The 17,827-nt window shown below is 40.5% G+C and overlaps 1 protein-coding gene across 2 annotated transcripts in view; it reads left to right on the top strand.

Annotated features, from left to right (window-relative positions):
* C2CD3 (C2 domain containing 3 centriole elongation regulator) overlaps nucleotides 1–17,827 on the top strand; it is a 168,538-nt gene that overhangs the window by 110,105 nt on the left and 40,606 nt on the right. For both annotated transcript variants that reach the window (XR_010322490.1, XM_010599587.3), the window contains 4 exons: nucleotides 8,634–8,772; nucleotides 11,330–11,394; nucleotides 12,706–12,911; nucleotides 16,142–16,275. Coding sequence is in view for 1 of the 2 variants with exons in the window: in XM_010599587.3 (XP_010597889.1) it covers nucleotides 8,634–8,772; nucleotides 11,330–11,394; nucleotides 12,706–12,911; nucleotides 16,142–16,275 (544 nt within the window). In the remaining variant the exon portion in view is untranslated. The remainder of the gene's footprint in view (nucleotides 1–8,633; nucleotides 8,773–11,329; nucleotides 11,395–12,705; nucleotides 12,912–16,141; nucleotides 16,276–17,827) is intronic.

Below are 17,827 nucleotides of genomic sequence, written 5' to 3'. Positions count from 1 at the left end.
GCTGCCAAACCAGAATTTGAATCCAGCTATGTCTTGATACAAGACCTGTACTCTTTATACCTTCCCGCCCCTCGGGTAGTAGATATAGCTATGTTTGACGGTTAATCCTGTGTTCGCTCTGTGTTCACCACTCAGTCAAGTCCAGAATGGGTATGTATTACACACCCAGTCCTGTGCTAACACTGTGGAAATGGTAGTTCAGCGAGTGCTAAATGTGTGCTGGGCTAGTGCTAGCCACAGAGAGTACAGACGCACATGACACAGTTTCTTTCCTCCAGGAGCTGATAACCCAGTTAAGGCAGAATCCACTGGAATACATATACAGGCAGTCCCCAGATTAGGAACAAATTACATTCCTAAGTCTGTCTTTAAATCGAATTTGTACTAAGTGTGAGCAGCTAAATACAGGTCGTATCTAAGGTCAATTGGTCAAATATTTGTCTTAGTATATAGTATATGGTATATCTTTCTATGCTGAAAAAACATTAAAGAAATACTTCCAGATACACTAAAACATCTTTAACATAATACAGTAATAATAATGTTTTGATGGGCGACACAAAGTAGTGCCCATTTTTTATTACAAGGCATTTTATGTACCTCAGATTTTTAATATAATAGGCTTTGCGGGGGTTGGTTCGTAGTCAGACGTTTGTAACTCTGGGGAGTGTCTATGTATGTATAAAATATATAGTGTTTAAAGAGTTTAGAAAACAGAAGATGGATCTAGAAATCACGAGAACTTTGTAGAATGAGTAGGATTTCAGAAAAGTGAGAATGAAATTCCAAGTGGACGTTCAACATTAACAACTTGAACAAAGGTATCGAAGTGGGAAAGTATGTTCTCGGCTTGCTTTAGAGAGTTGAGGGAGGCAGGACTAACAGTTGACCTTGTTTGGCTGGAACTCATGGTCTTTGCAAGAGAGCTATATTATGAAGAAATAAAGGAGAAAATTACTGAGGCCCAGAAAGACCCCAACTAAGACTGACATGTTTTTTAGAGTGGCCTTGGACAGCACAATAGTAACGTTCTCCAGCAGCACTTGGCTTCCTTTTCCTTCCTCCTGTAACAAACAACAGGCTAGTCCCTATGCCTTTGCTCAGACACTTTCTTGGCCTGGATTCGTTTATCCCTTTCCCAGCTACCAAACTCTGCCCCATCACCCTGTTCTCCTCATTCACTCTGTTCCAGCCGCACTGGCCGCGTTACTTTTTACAAAGGAAGACTTCTGTCTTGGGGCCTTTGGATTTGATGTTCGCTGAACCTGGAGTACTCCTCGCTCCTGTCAAGCCTTTAGTGAAAAGACACCATGTCTCAGCGAGGCTTTCCTTAGCCACCTGATCTAAAATTACAGCTCCCTTCCCAACACTTTTCTTTCCCCCTTTCTTGCTTTATTTTTGTCTATGGTCTTTGTGTATTTTGTTTACTTTCTGTCTTTCTCAGAAGAATGTTAAGTCCTACAGAGGCAGGGATTTTGTGTTTTCTTTTATCTACTGCTGAATCCTTATTACTTAGAACTGCATCCGGCACGTAATAAGCAGTAAATATTTGTTAAATGAGGAAATTGACGAATCTGAAGCCTAGCTCAAATGCCTTCTTCTCTTTGAGATCTTTGATTTCCTACTTTGCTGTCACACAGGGAATTTAAGGAATTTTATAGAGAACAAGTCACAGGTATTAATAGATTAATAGAAACCCTGGTAGTGTAGTGGTTAAGAGCTACAGCTGCAGTTCAAATCAACCAGGCAGTCCTTGGAAACCCTATAAGGGCAGTTCTACTCTGTCCTATAGGGTTGCTATGAGTAAGAATCAACTTGATGGCACTGGGTTTGGTTTTTTGGTATTAATAGATCCATTCAGCAAATACTTATTAAGCTTCCCCTGTGTCCAAGATATGGTATAGGATCATGGCCTCTTACACAGAAAGCTTCTGTCACTTTTTCCCATTCTCACTGCCACCTTAGACCTTAGAACTTGAACTAGTACAATGGCCTTCTCAATGGTTGCTGCTTCCAAAATTCTCCAATGTCTTCTTCATTTTGCCATCATGGTTATGCCTGGTCAACAAATCTGACTTTGTCTCTCTACTGATTAAAATAATTTGTTGGTTTCGTATTACCCACAGAATAAAGGCCAGCCTCTGTAGTACAACACATGTGCTGCCTGTCTGGCCTAATCAGTCTTGCCGCATCATCTTTCACCATTTCTTACATTCAACAACTTGCTTTTTGCCAATGTTCCATTCTCTCTGATCATGCTATTTCCTCTTCCTAGAATATCCTTTTCCTCTTGTATTCGGCAGACTTGTTCCTTATCCTTCAAGACTAAAGTGGCACCAACACTTTGGAGCCTGCCATGATCCACCTCTATTAACAAAAACTTTCTGTTCCCAAAGCTTCCCAACACCACCACCATGTCCCCAGCCCATACACACAGCTTTTCTCTTTCACACCATTTATTACTTTGTATTGAAAATGTCTGTTAATGTGCCTCTCCACCAGGCTCTTCCTTGGGGATAGAGACCCTGTTGTTTATTTTATTGTATCCTAGCACCCTGATCCTCATGATGCGACTAAGCAAACGTGATGCCCTCATGTTTTGTGAATATGAGAGTCAACACATCTCACATTTCTGACATGAGTTACAATCCTGTAGATCATTTGTTATTTGGCCTCTTTCTGTTTCTCTAGATCAGAACAGGCATCAGGGTGGGCATCTGACCTCTAGAGGTCTCTCCTGTACCCTGACTCCTGCCCTTGCATTCCTTGCAGTCTCACAAACATTATATGTCAGTCAGGTACTGTGTTGGACTCTGAAAATACAAACCTGTTTGTTCTCATTCTGAAATAGCCCTTCTAAGTGTGCTTTCCAAATGGTATAATGGAAAGAGTTCTGGAATGGGAGTCACGAGACCTAGGTTTTGATTTAGCTTAGCCATTAACTTGCTTTGTGACTTTGAACAAACCATTTCCCTTTTCCTTAGTTGTAAAAAATGATGATTATACAAGATCATTGCTAAGATTCTCTTCAGCTCTCATCTTCCAAGAATAGGGAGCTGAGGGCAGCATGTCACTCTGTGAGTCAGTTATAACTCGCCAAGCTTTTGCAGAAATCCTGTACATGCTTTCTTAGTGTCCGCATTGGCTTTTTCCTACCTTTGACAGTTCTTGCAGGCTGTGTTTATCCCTCTGCCACCTTGGAAGTGGTTCCTTAGTGCAGAGCTGTATACAGAGGATTCACAGACAGCCCTCAGTCATGAGCTTTGCCTTCAGGAAAGCTTAGACCTGAAGCATCTTTGAAACTTCCATGGTCCTGGTTCTGAAAATAAAATAGCTTCTTGGACATTTTTGTTAGAAAATAGTTTGAAGAGCCTTCCTTTAAGAATCAACTTCAATTCTCTTAAGATTAGCTCTGTTTTACAAATGAGGCAACTGAGCAATAGAGAGGTAACGAGGTAATGTAAGTTATACTGCAATAAAAAACAAAATCACACTTTCAGTGTCATTGCTTTCAGAGGCTCTCTTTGATCCACCTAGGCAGGGTTAGGTGCCCCTTTCAGTTCCCACAGCTCCCTATACTTCCGGCATAGTTTTTATCCTATTGTATTATAAGATAATATTACAGTATTATTATCATTGCGTCATCCTCCCCCCCATCAGGAATCTAATCTGACTCATCTGTGCAAGGGCTTGATACAGAAGAGGTGTCAATTAATGTTAGCGTAATAGAACTCAACTAAAATTTTATTACCATAGAAGTTGATCAGTGCTTGAGAGGAAAGCTTCCATTTCAGTCTCTCCTGACCAGGTAGGAAAGCTCATTTCTTAACCAAACCAATAAAAACCAAACCCGTTGCCACAGAGTGGCTTCCAGCACATAGCGACCCAGGTAGAACTAATAAGAACTATTTCAATGGGAATACCCTGGGGTAGGAATCAGGAAACCTGACTGGATCTTCCAAATGCCAGTTAACCAGGTGTGTGACTTGAGCAAGCCACTTTACCTCCTTGGTTACCTGATTTGTAAAATATGAATAGAGACACCTATCATGGTGATTCTCAGGGATGTTATCAGCACATTTAGTGTGTAAGAAAAACGTTTGCAGGCTATAAAATGTTCTCTAAATATAAGAAATTATTATTTTAATCTCATTGGAACATTATGCCTTTCTTAATGCATAAAACTGCTTTTCCAGCTTACATAAAACATAGGAATTCAGTGAAAATTCTTAAAAATGGGAGAGCTGATTGACCTCAAGTCCTCTCAACTGCTCTCAATTTATGTCCCAACCCTGTAGGAGCTATAGCAGCTGTATTCCGGGCTACCTCCAAAAATGCTTCAGAACTTGACCTTTTCCAGAACGTAAATAGGCCCAGCTGAATTTCCACCCACAGGAGAGCCAGGGAAACCTGATAGACTTGCTTTCCCAAGCTGGTTTCTCTGTCACCTGCCTGTTTGGCTAAAAGGAGTGTTTCAGTTTAAGACTAAGGAACAGTTTTCCTCCAAAGTCAAAACAGTAGTTTTGTTTCAAGGCCTTTAGCAAATAAACAAAAACTGGTTGCTGTCGAGCCAATTCAGACTCATAGTGACCCTATAGGACGGATAGAACTGCCCCATAGGATTTCTAAGGAGCGGCTGGTAGATTCAAACTGCCGACCTTTTGGATAGTAGCCAAATGCTTAACCACTGCGCCAGCAGAGCTCTCTTTAGCAAATACTAAAAATAGTAGCTTCAAAATGACAAACCTCAAAGGGGCAGGGGAATGGTTTGAGAGAAATCTGAGCAGTTCTTTTCTGCTGATATATCTAGAATCATGGAATTTTATTGTGAGAAGTAATTTGAGAGCACATTTTTTCAGATGAAGAAAGGGAAGCCCAGAGAGCCAGAATGAAGTGGTTTTACCCAATATGTCACATTAAATCAATGGCAGAATCGAAAGCACGACAATTGGCCTCTGTTTGCCTGGAGCAACAGAGGAAGAAGAAGAGTCAGGAACAGGAGGAGGAGATGGAATGGGTGGCTGTTGTCTCCAAGACAAGCTGCCTCCTTTGCCATGAAACCAGAAGAACTGGATGGTGCTCAGCTACCATTACTCAATATTTTGATCAAAGATTCTATAGAAGAGTCCTAATCAAAAGGAGAAAAATGCAGAACTGAATTTCAAATTCTCATGGACAGACTTTCTGGAGCCAGGCAGGCTGAATGAACCCCTAAAACTATTGCTTTAAAGCTGTTTAAAGAGATAATCTTTAAATCTTAAAACCAAAATTATCCCCTGAAGTCATAAAACCAAACAATAGCTTAACTAGTAAAGAATGTCTGCCTTGAGTGTTCTGCTCTTTTAAGAACTATTTATATGGGATTAAAGTGACAACATCAACTCCAAAGATTATATAGGAAGCTTAGAGGGCAGTGAGTTTGTGTTAACGGGAGAGGAACAACTCAGAAAAGGAGGAGGGCACGAATAGTTGAACAATTTGAAGAATGTAATCAGTGTCACTGAATTGTACATGTAGAAACGGTTGAATTGGTGTATGTTTTACTGTGTATATTCTCAACAACAACAAAATTGAATTCTAAAATAATTACCCTAAAACAAAGATGAGAAAATAAGAGGGCAAGGAAACTAGAGCACTGGAAACAAAGCACCAGAACACAACTAAAGAGAATGTTGACACATTGTGAAAAATGTAACTAATGTCAGTGAATAATTTGTATAAAAATTATGAAATGGGAGCCTAATTTGCTATGTAAACTGTCACTGAAAATACGATAAAATATTATTAAAAAATAAACAAACAAAAATCAATGGCAAAGTGCACTGGAACCTAGACGTCCTGCTGCAGAACAGCAGTTGGTCATCTCTGCCAGTCTCTCAGAGCAGAGGTTTCTGTGCTGTGGTGGTACGCATTGTAAGCAGACAAGGCAGCTCCTCTCTATTTTACAGCCCTGGCAACCATCTGTGACAAAGGGCGGTGGGGAGTCTGCAAACCTAGAATAAAGACTTTGGGACCTCTTCTATGCCAAGCCCAGGCCCTGTGCTAAAAATTCAGAGGAATCAAGCATTAATTAGCTGTGTATTCAGGGAGCACCTACTCTAGTGAGGGAACACAAGCACAACAGAGTATTACAGAAAACTATCGTAACTGCTATGATAGAGACAGATTATCTCTCCCTAGTTGTGTTGTAGTTGTGTTACTCTTAGGTGGAAATTTTAAAAAGAATTGGTCTACTCAAATGGAAATTCTTGTGGTTGAGGAAAATATATCAAAGCAAAACTGTGGTTTAGTGACTCTGCTTAGAGAGTCAAGAGGATTCTCAGAGCAGATGATGCTGGAGTCTGTCTTTTAAAGGCTACTTATACCCATTGCCATAGAGTCATTTCTGACTTGTGGCAAACCTATAGGACAGAGTAGAACTGCCCCATAGGCTTCCTAAGGAGCAGCTGGTGGATTCAAACTGCTGACCTTTTGGTTAGCAGCCAAGTTCTTAACCAGTTTCCCCCAGGGCTCCAAAGGTACTTAGTAAATGTAAATGCTGCTTGTAGAGGAGAGTAAAGTTAGCAGTTCCTACATATGAATTTTTTTGTCTGATTGCTTTTTATCCACTGGAACAGCCTGAAGTCTATATCTCAAAACCATGTAGGAGAAGTAATTAGTAAAATGATCATCCAGATAGAGAAAGAACAGAATGGAACCGAAAGACAAACTTCACGTATACAGTGGAGTGGGAGTATGGATTCGGAGAAACCTTTGGCTAAAAAGGTAGAAAGAAGATAGAGCAGTTAAAATCCATGTACAGCGTTTGTTCCTCAGTATCACATAAATTTATGTTCAGGACGTACTTTTTTTTCTTCTGTTCTTTTCATTTATAATCCTGAGGGTCGTAGCATTTAAGAGCTGGGGGGAATCTTACAGAATATATAGAGTCTATATGGTATGACCAGTTGCCGTTGAGTTGATTCCAACTCATGGCAACCCCACGTGTGTCAGAGAAGAACTGTACTCCAAAGGGTTTTCAATTGCTGATTTTTCAGAAGTAGATTGCCAGGCCTTTCTTCCTAGGTGCCTATGGGTAGACTTGAACCTCCAGCCCTTCAGTTAGCAGCCAAGCGTGTTAATCATTTGTACTGCTCAGGGACTGCATGTATTATATACCAAAAACCAAACCCATTGCCATCGAGTCGATTCCAACTCATAGTGACCCTATAGGACAGAGTAGAACTGCCCCAAAGGGTTTCCGAGGAGCACCTGGTGGATTCAAACTGCCAACCTTTTGATTAGCAGCCAAAGCTCTTAACCACTACACCACCAGAGTCTCTATTATCCAGGGCTATCCAAAAGAACTTTCTGCTATGATGGAAATGTTCTATATCTTCACTGATACAGTATGGTAGCCGCTAGCTACCTTGGCTGTTGAGCACCTGAAATGGGGCTAATGCAACAAAGGAATTGAGTTTTTAATTTTAATTAATTTTAATTAATTCAAAGTTAAATAGCCATGTGTGGCTAACAGTTCCCATATGCATCGCTCAGTTAGACTATCTAGTATCCAATCAACCATCTTTGTTTCACATTTTTTTAAAGAATGACTGAATCTTCCACATTGGCAATCTGATCTTGTAAAAATTAACGTTACGAATCTTTCTCAGCACAGTGCCCAGTGTTTTATATTTGTTAACCCAGCAGTAGAGGCAATATGGGAGATGGTTTGGAGAATGGACTCTGGAGCCAGAATGCTGAAATGTTGACTCTCCGTTTCACCATTTAGTGAATCATGACATTGGGCAACTAATTCAATCTTTCTGTACCCCCGTTTTCTCATCTACATAATGGGGGTAGTAATAGTACACATCCCATAACACTGTTATAAGGGTTGTTTTTGTTGCGTGCCATCCAGTGGATTTCTACTCATAGTGACCCCACATGACAGAGTAGAACGGCCCCATTGGGTTTTTTAGGCTATAATCTTTACAGGAGCAGATCACCAGGTCTTTTCTCCTGCATGATTAGAGGGTCACCAACCTTTCTGTTAGCAGCCAAGTGCTTAACCATTGAACCACCAGGACTCCTTGTTGTAAGGATTAAATGAGATAATGTATATAAAGTTCTTAAAACAGAGCCTCGCACACGGCAAGTGATAGGTAAGTAGTACCTACTATTATTATTTATTTTTAATCCTTATGACACCTTAGGTGGTGTAGGCATAATATGCCCCATTTTACAGTTGAGAAAGCTGTGGCCTGGATAATCCTTGCATAATGTCACACAAAATGTGTATAACAGAGCTGATAATTGATCATCTGACTCTAAACCCAGGGCTCTTTGCAGTCCTATCTTATGTTTTGCCTCAGTCCAGTATTTTCCATCATCCCACAAAGTGTAGGAAGGTAGGCACTCTAAGAGATGTAGAAGGCACTTCTCTTTGGGGACTATTTAACTGGGCTTTGAAAGGGTGGTTACAGTAGCCGAAAGGTTACTGGAAACGTTTCAGATACAGGGAAGAGTTCAAGTAAAGACCCAGCAGTGGAGAGGGCTGGAAATGATCCTGCTTGTACCTCTATAATGGGAGGCTTCCAGCGCATTCTTTTTGGTAATGTAAGGTACAATCACTCCATTGTATTTTATTTCAGGAATCCCCTTGACGGAGCGGAAAGTGTCAGTACCCAGTTGTTGTGTATCCTTTGTGACAGCCGATGAGCAATCTCCTGTGTACACCCCAGTGGTTGAAAACACAGATTCCCCCATCTGGAATTTTCAACAGCAGTCACGGTTTGTATTTTCTGATGTCCCGTCACCCTTCCAGAATCTGCTTTTTGTTCAAGGAGACCAACTCAGGGCAAAGAATATAACACAATATTTGAGCAGACCTGGAAAATGCTTTTCTTATCAAAGCAGTTATTTAATCTTAGTGTTTATAAATTCACAGCTAGTGCTAGTTTAGAAGTTTTGTTGTGGTGTTCTTTAATTCTACTTAGTACAGCTCAAAAATTATTCAGTGAGAACCCCTTCCATGCCCTGCTCTGTTCAAGGCACTGGGGAATTAAAGATGATGAAGACAGTCCTTGCTATTGAGGAATTCACAGTCTACCTGGGAAAAAAGACAAGCAAAAAATTACAATAGAGTGTGACAAGTGCTATAACGGAGTAAAAAGGATGCTTAGTGGAGCTCAGGAAAAGAGTATTTAGTCCAACTTGGGGGTTCAGAGAAGGCTTCATGAATAAGACACCTCCGCTAAATATTGAAGAATGTATACAAGTTATCTAGGTGAAGAAGGATGGGAAGGGTATTCCAGGCAGAGAGAACTGATTTCAGGAAAGGCTGTGTATTATCCATCCTTGGAAAAGACTTCTGGTGCAGTGAAACGAGAGCTGGAAGAGGGTTAACCTCCAATCCCATCTCTTTCATTTCATATCTGTTTGAACAAATTGCATAGCATCTCTGAGCCTCAGATTTCTCATTTGTAAACTAGGGATAATTTTTACAGGGTTGTTGTGAGGTCCAAATTAGATGACATTTAGAAACATTACCTTATGATACATAGTAGGTACACAGCAAATATTAGATCTCCTTTGGAAAGCTCAAAAAACAGGAGGAGAAGTCCCATCAGTCATGTTGCAGCACCGCTCAGAAATAAGGGGCTAGCACAGGAGGCCTGCTACCGGCTGCAAGGCTGGTCTTCCCTTTTCTTCTGTTACCCAGGCATCGTTACAAATGGTCTCTAAAACTAATTATTGTTACTGTTGTCATTGCATTTCATCACATTGTATAAAGTGTGATTCTTGTCTGCCAACACAAACCATACCACATGCTGCCTGATCTGGTCTCTTTCTCATAGTATTTGCATATTTTAGTCTCAGCAGTTGCTCCCATGTTCAGTGTTTTGTAATTTGAGAGACTGGCCTGAGTCAGCAGCTAGAATTGCGATGAAAACGCAGTACTATCTGTGATGACCTCCTGGAAATGAAAGCTATTCCAGCCAGAATAGCCAGGGTGCTTTAGCTGAAATCAGGGTGCTTTAGCTGAAATATCACATCTGTCCCAAAAGTCAGGAAACCAGAGGGCTGAGCTTCTGATTCTCGAAGGCGATTTGTTTATTCAGAACCTAACTTCACAAGCTTGATGAAGGGACGTTAGCAATCTCCAGGGAAGCTATATGGTCTTTTGGTAGCAGGGTCAAGATTAGAAGAATAATGAATAATGATACTGTTTACAATTTGTTTATCACAAAATTGTTTTATTTGATCTTCCTAGCAACCTTTTAAGATAGATCATATTATCCCGTTTAACAGATGAGAAAACCAAGGTTCAAAGAGAGTAGGTGCATGCCCAGGGTCACTTTGCTGATAATAGTGGAGCTGGAATTTGAAGGTGGGTTTTTCGACTCACAGCTAGAATTCAGATCTCTAGCATAGTATTCATTTCACTTCAACACACTGCCTCATGGTCTTGAAGTAGGCTCAGGCTCTCTTCAGTCCCCCAGTGGTGTTTGTGGAAGAAACATGGGAAATTAGTCTCTTTGTTTTCCCTGAATCTCCATCTTGGTCACCTAGAGTAGTGATGCTTAGTTGGGAGCTTTCCAAATCTTTGTGATTTAAAACTGTGTAATTCACTTAATATACAGTTATTAGAGGTACTCAGTGAATCCCATGTCGACATCTGTATCTGGTATGAAAGTTGAACACTTTCTTATTTGGGTACCTTGCCTCGTGGCTTTGGAGTCAAGCAAACCAGTGTTCAAATCCCAGCTCTGCCACTTATTGCCTCATCTGTGACCTTGACCAAATCACTTTACTTCCTGAGACCAACTTCACCATCTATAAAATAGGGGCAATAATACCCATATCACAGTTTTGTGAAGATTAAATGTGTGTGAAACACCTGTTACCATGCCTGGCCTAAGGTAGGCACTCAGTAAATGTTCTTTTTATCCTATTCCTCCCTTCTCACCATCCTCCCACCCCATAGCATGAATACTCACTCACCTGTCCCAGTAAAACTGTTCATTACGTGTAGAGGAGCTCCCTTGGCACATTCCCACCTCTGTTGTAGAGAAACAGAGTTTGAATGTGGTAGAAATTATTGGGAGGGTTGGGGAAAGCACTGAATCAGGTTTTCAAGTCTTGGCAAGTTACTGGACCTCTCTGAGCTTCCATTTTCTCCTTTTGACTGTGAAGATAAAAATCTATCCTAGAGGGTGGCCATGAAGATAAAATGAAATGGTGTTTGAGAGAGTGCTTTGAAAACTGTAAGATATTCTTCAAATCTAAGTCTCATACTGCAGAAGCTTCCTTACAGTTAATTTATGGTGGTTGTTTTTCTTAATAGGTTATCAAAAGAGCTTCTCCTGGACCCACAACAGACCCTGGTCTTTAAAGTTTGGCATAAAGGAGGTATGAACTCTGTGCCATGAGTTATCTATCTCATAAAATAAGGTCACATCCTGTTGACAATTTATCAATCCTTTTCTTTATCTAACCAAGTGAAACCATGGCAGTGATAGTGCTGGGCACGTATATATGTGTCAAAGACTAATCCCCCAAAATGCCATGTTCTTTAGGCCTCTCTTATGGGATTTAAATCCTTCGATATCATTTTGTTTGTATCAGTCAGCAACCGTAATGTACCACACACAAGTGGTTTCCGCCCCCTTTGTGTGATATTATGCCTTCTGTTGACTCTGGCTTATTAACCAAGACCCTAGGACTTTCAAGCAGCACACAAGACTAGAGTCTGACAGCTAGTCTGTCTTTGTTTTAAGAGACTCCCCACGAGTGAGGTGCTAATATCATGCTCCTCGAATCTGTTTTTGTTCAGTTACCATTTATTAAGAGGCAGAATACAGTAGTGTTAAGAGCATAGACTCTGAATCCAGACTCACTGGATTCAAATGCCAGCTCTGTCCCTTACTATGGCAGTATGACCTCAGGTAAATGACTTAACCTCCATGCTTTAGTTCCTTATCTATAAAATGGGGATAATAATAGGACTACCTCATAGGACTTTTGGGAGAATTAAATGAGTACCTCAGACTTAGTAAATACCATCTCAGCTTTTGGTGGTTTTTCTTTTTTTTTTGAAGTGAATGGCAGCGTACTAAGAGCTTTACAAACATCTGTAATCCTGCAGGGTAAAAAAAACAATTAGTCTAATTTTATAGATGAAAGAGCTGAGGCCTAAAGAAGTTTAGTGGCTTGACTAAGGTCATATACCTAGCTATTAAGTGGTAGAGCCAGAATTTGAACCCAACTCTGACTGGCTGTATACCTTCACTGTTTGTACTTCACCATGCTGGTAAGATTAGATGACTCAGAAGAATAAGATGTGAGGACAGATGAATATAAATCCCTTCATCATTCCAAGAGTAGTGGTCTTTCAAAAGATTTTTTTCAGGACTCACTCCCTGAGGAAAATCATTGGAATGTGATGCTTAGGGAAAAGAACAAGGGTTTCTTAAGTTTAGAGGTGCTTTTCAATTGGCTGTATTAAGAGTTCAAAGCTCAACACAACCAAACAGAAAGGGAATTCATAATAGCCAAAACAGGCTTTGGTTTCCTATCTCTCACATCCTTCTTATCTGTCTTCTCTGATGGCTTTAGAATCACTGAACTCCCCCAGTCTCTGACTCAGCTTCTCTGTGTGTAGCCTCTAATTTCAGTGGACATGCCCAGTCACACTGCCCAACTCTTCTCTTTTTCTCACAGGTGAGGAAAGGGTGATTGGCTTTGCCTCAGTGGACCTGTTCCCACTTCTTTCTGGCTTCCAGTTTGTCTGTGGCTGGTACAACATCACGGACTTCAGTGGAGAGTGCCAGGGGCAGATAAAAGTTGCCATCTCCCCTTTGGAGAGTTTGATGCACTTCAAAGAAGAAAGGCAAGCAAGACGTGGGGTCAAGACCCCGGGATCCCTGGTATGTATCCTGATTCACACACCTAAACAATATGGGTTCTACTGAACAAAACGTATGAGAAAATAGATCTTTTACATACATTTGCTACTTCCCAGCTTACAGAATATATTATGTATTTGTGTCTCACAACCACCTCAGGAAAAAAACAGGCAGTATTCCTTTTTTTATTTTTTTAAAAATATATAGAACAAAAAGTTTGCCATTTTAACCATTTTTTAAGTGTGCACAAGTCATTGGCATTAATTATACTTGCAGTGTTGTACTGCCATCACTACTATCCATTTCCAAAAGTTTTTTCATCACTCCAAATAGAAACTCAAACTTTAAACAATAGCTCCCCATTCCCTGCTCTCCCCGACTCCTGGTGACCACTAATAAACTTTTGTCTCTGTGTATTTGTCCATTCTAGGTATCTCATATAAATGGGCACATACAATATTTATTCTTCTGTGTCTGTCTTATTTCACTCAATGTGATGTTTTCAAGGTTCATTCATGCCATAATATGTATCAGAATTTCATTTCTCTTTATGGCTGAATAATATTCCATTGTGTATATTTACCACAATTTATCATCCACTGATGGATATTTGGGCTGTTGCTACCTTTTGGCTGTTGTGAGTAGTGCTGCTTTCAAAATGTGTATACGTATATTTGTTTGACTACCAGTTCTCAATTTTGGGGAGCCGTGATGGCGCAGTGGTTAAGCATTCGGCTGTTAAGCAAAAGGCTAGCTGCTTGAATCCACCAGCCACTCCTTGGAGACCCTATAGGGCAGTTCTGCTCTGTCCTATAGGGTTACTGAGAGTCAGAATCGACTTGATGGCAACTGGTTTGGTTTTTTCAATGGGTGTGAACGGGTACCTCATTGCGGTTTTGATTTTTGTTATTTCCTTAATGACTGATGGTGTCAGCGTGTGTTTGTGGGCCATTGGTGTATCTTCTTTGGATGGCTACTGTTTTTGAGGAACAGCAGGAAGAAGGCCATTGTGGTTGAAGCAGTAGAGACAAGTGTGAGAGTAGAAGGAGATGAGGTTGATAGGTAATGGGAGCCAAATTATGTGGGGCCTTGTTGGCCTTTGAAAGGGCTTTTCGCTTTTACTTTAAGTGATATGAGAAGCCATTTTACAATTTTAAGCAGAGGAGTGACATGAACTGACCTAAATAGTAACAATCACTGTATCGGCTATGTTGAAAATGGACTAAAGGTCAGAAGCAGGAGGTAGTGATTTAGACTAGGGTCGTAGCAGTGGAAGTGGTAAAAAGTGGTAAGTTCTGGATATGTTTTAAAGGTAAAGCCAACATGATTCAGTGTGGAGTAATGAGAAAAACGGAAGAGTTAGCGAGGATTTTTAGCCTTGACTAAAGGACCAGAATGGCTATTAACTGAATTAGAGCAGTCCATCTGGAGCATGGACATAAGTTTGAGCTGCCTGTTAAACACCCAAGTGAAGATATCAAGTGGGCAGACCAGAGTACAAAGAATGATGTAAGTTGGGATCTAAATCATGAGTTCTGAACAAACAGTTGGAACTTCATGCCATAAGACTGGAGAAATCACCAAGTACATGATTAGAAACAGAACAAAGAATAGGACTAATCTCTGAGGTACTCCAATGGTAAGAGGTTAGGGAGTTAATGAAGAACCAGCAAATGAGACTGAGGATGAGCAGCTAATAAGGTAGAAGAAAAATGTAGTGGCCTGGAAACTAAGTTTAAAGTGTTTGAAGTAGGAGAAAGTGATCCAATTGTGTCATTCTGCTGATGATAAAGATGGGGACTGAGAATCAAGTTTTGGATTTAACAGCATGGTGTTCCTCAGTGATCTTGACAAGCTGTTTGGAGCAGGGGAAAGGAAAAGCCTGCAGTGAGTTCATGAGAGAATGGTAGTCATACCCACTATAATAGCAATAATCAAAAAGAGACAATAACAAGTGTTGGTAAGGATGTGGAGAAATTGGAACTCTCATTGCTGTTGGAAAGTAAAATGGTATAGCCAGTTTAGAAAATAGTCCAGCAGTTCCTCGTAAACGTAGACATAGAGTTACCATATGACCCAGCAATTCTGCTCCTAGGTGCATATCCAAGGAAAATGAAAACATACATCTACACAAAAACTTGTACACAAATGTTTATAGAAGCTTTATCCATAATACACAAATGGTAGAAACAACCCAGATATCCATCACCTGATGCACAGAGAAAATGTGGTATATCTGTATAATGGAATATTATTCAGCCATAAAAAGAAATGAAGTACCGATACATACTACAGCATCGATAAACCTCAAAAACCTTATGCTAAATCAAAGAGGCTGGACACGAAAGGTGTCCAGAATAGGGAAATCCATAGAGATGAAAGCAGGTTGGTGTTGCCAGAAACTGGGGGAGGGAGAATTTGGAAGGTAACTGCTAATGGGTAGAGGGTTTCTCTTTAGAGTGATGAAGTGCTCTGGAATTAAACAGCAGTGATGGTTGCACAACTCTGAATATACTAAAAACCACTGAACTGCATACTTGGAAAGGATGAATTTTATGGGAAGTGACATATCTCAATTAAAAAGAACAAAATTAGGTGCAGTGTAAAATCTGGGACCATCTCTATTGAACTTTTTAAGACTCTGTTGTATTAAAATCCATTGGTCTTTCTTTAAAAAAAATAAAAATAAAGAGAATAGGAAAAGAGGAATTTAAGATGATAAGTATAGACAGCTCTTTTGAGCAGTTTAACTGTAAAAGAAAGGAGAATTTTCCTGCTACACACTGTCCCAGATAGGGGAGCTGTGTCAAGGCAAAGACTTTTTTATTCTTCTCTCTGTCACACATGCCTGGTCTAAGACCTGGCACAGAGTGGGCATCAGTAAATACTGAATGAATGCATACATGAGAAAATGATAAAAGAGCTAAATGATCCTTTTATGGGAAGATCTTATTGTCAGTTCAACTCTGGTAGTCAGTGGGACAAGAGATGTCACAGCTAGATTATCCTCACATGTAAAACAAGATGATGACCCAGCCAGGAGCTCAGACTAACTGGAGGAAAAAGACCATAAACATAGATAAAGCAACTAAAAGACAATCTGAAAGCATAGTCTGTAAAATGGGAATAACAACAAATAGAAATTAGTAAATTAAATCTATGTACATACAATAAATTTTACAAATGTATTTATACCCTTTTCCAAAAGAATTTGTGGTGACAAGTGTACTATTTTTCTCATTTCTTCTAAGATTCCAAAATACAATCCCTTTTCCATCCCTGCCTCTGATATTTATGCTGCATTCCCCAGCTACATTGCAAGACAGACCCCAGAACAACTTGCTCACACCTCTTCAAAAGAGCTTGATTTTTCCTCTCCTGGGAGGTGAGTGATTTCTTGATGATGAAAAGAAACGGGGCAAAAGAGTAGAAGTGTTGTCTTTCCTTTATTAGAGAAAGAAACTGGAGACAAGAAAAGGGCTTTGTTAATCTGTCACACAACCTCTTAGAACCCCAGGATTCTATGAAAACAAAGTTTTATTTATAAGATAATGTCATGGATCGAATTGGGTCTTTTATTGAAAGGGGATGAAGAATATGTGTATCAGTTTGGCGAGGCCGTGATTCCCAGTATTGTTTGATTGTCCACTATTTTGTCATCTGATAGGATTTTCCTATGTGTTGTAAATCCTGTCTCTGTGTGTTGATGAGATGGGATTATCGGCAGTTAAATTAACGAGGGATGACTCAGTCTACGAGATTGGATTGTGTCTTGAACCAGTCTCTTTTGAGATATAAAAGAGAGAAGCGAGCAGAGACACATGGGGACCCCATACTACCAAGAAAGCAGTGCTGGGAGCAGAGCACATCCTTTGGACCCAGGGACCCTGTGCCTGAGGAGCTCCTCGACTAATGGAAGATTGCTGACAAGGACCTTCCTCCAGAGCCTACAGAGAGAACGCCTTCCCCTGGAGCTGGCACCCTGAAGTCGAACTTTAGCCTGCCACACTGTGCGAGAATAAATTTCTGCTTGTTAAAGCCACCCACTTGCGGTATTTCCGTTATAGCAGCTCTAGATAACTAAGAAAGATAGGAACCTGAACTTTTACTGCTATCAAAAGGATCACTTCAGTGCAAAGGACACTTTCCTCTTATCCTCACAGGCCCTTTTATTCCTAAAATCAGTCAGTAGCTGTGTGAGAAATGTATCATAATCTTTCCCATCCCAAACCAATGTGCCAAGTTATTTTGCAAAAAATAAGTGGCCCATCCTTTCACTAGGCCAGCCTTGGATATGCATATGATTGGGGAAAGAGCATGTTCCATTCCATCAAAGGGCAAGATGTAAGAATAAGACTGTATCTTTCCACCCCACTCTCTTCCAAGCCCTAGTGCCATTTGGTGGTCTCCTGCCTCCACCAGAGTCTTTTCCATATCTTTTTCTTCACCTGGGCGAGAAAGCAAGGGATCTTCCCCCACAGCAGCCAGTTCTACAGTACTTACTGAGGAGACTGTTTATTCCAAAGAAGACACTCCAATACTGTTTAAACACTTAAAGGCCAGTTTCAGTGCTGCATGAAGAGACCCTTCACTGTTTGTGTCTCTGCGGTGAAATGTGTTCCTTTATGCGGCCTTTGGCCTTGGTTCTTTGGAAAAACTGCTTCAGAGATTTTTCCACTAAACCCTAAGGAGTAATGTTTGCCCGTACTTTAAGGCAAAGACCAAGAGGATCTGTTACTTTTGCCAGGTTGATTGACATTTTCCTGGGTAAGCTGTGAACAATTTGGTTTGATACTTTCTATCTGGTCCTGGTTTGCAGCATGCCCTGTGATTGATACGCACCTTGCAGGGATTGGTCAATAGACTGTGCAGATGACGTGACTACAGACTACACAAATGAAGTGTTTGTAGCCTACCGTGCAAGTATCTATGGCCTA

The sequence above is a fragment of the Loxodonta africana genome, chromosome 7 (genome assembly GCF_030014295.1).
Source record: "Loxodonta africana isolate mLoxAfr1 chromosome 7, mLoxAfr1.hap2, whole genome shotgun sequence".
NCBI classification, from domain to species: Eukaryota; Metazoa; Chordata; class Mammalia; order Proboscidea; family Elephantidae; genus Loxodonta; species Loxodonta africana.
Note: the sequence above shows the minus strand (reverse complement) of the source record. Positions and strands in the feature narration are given on the sequence as shown.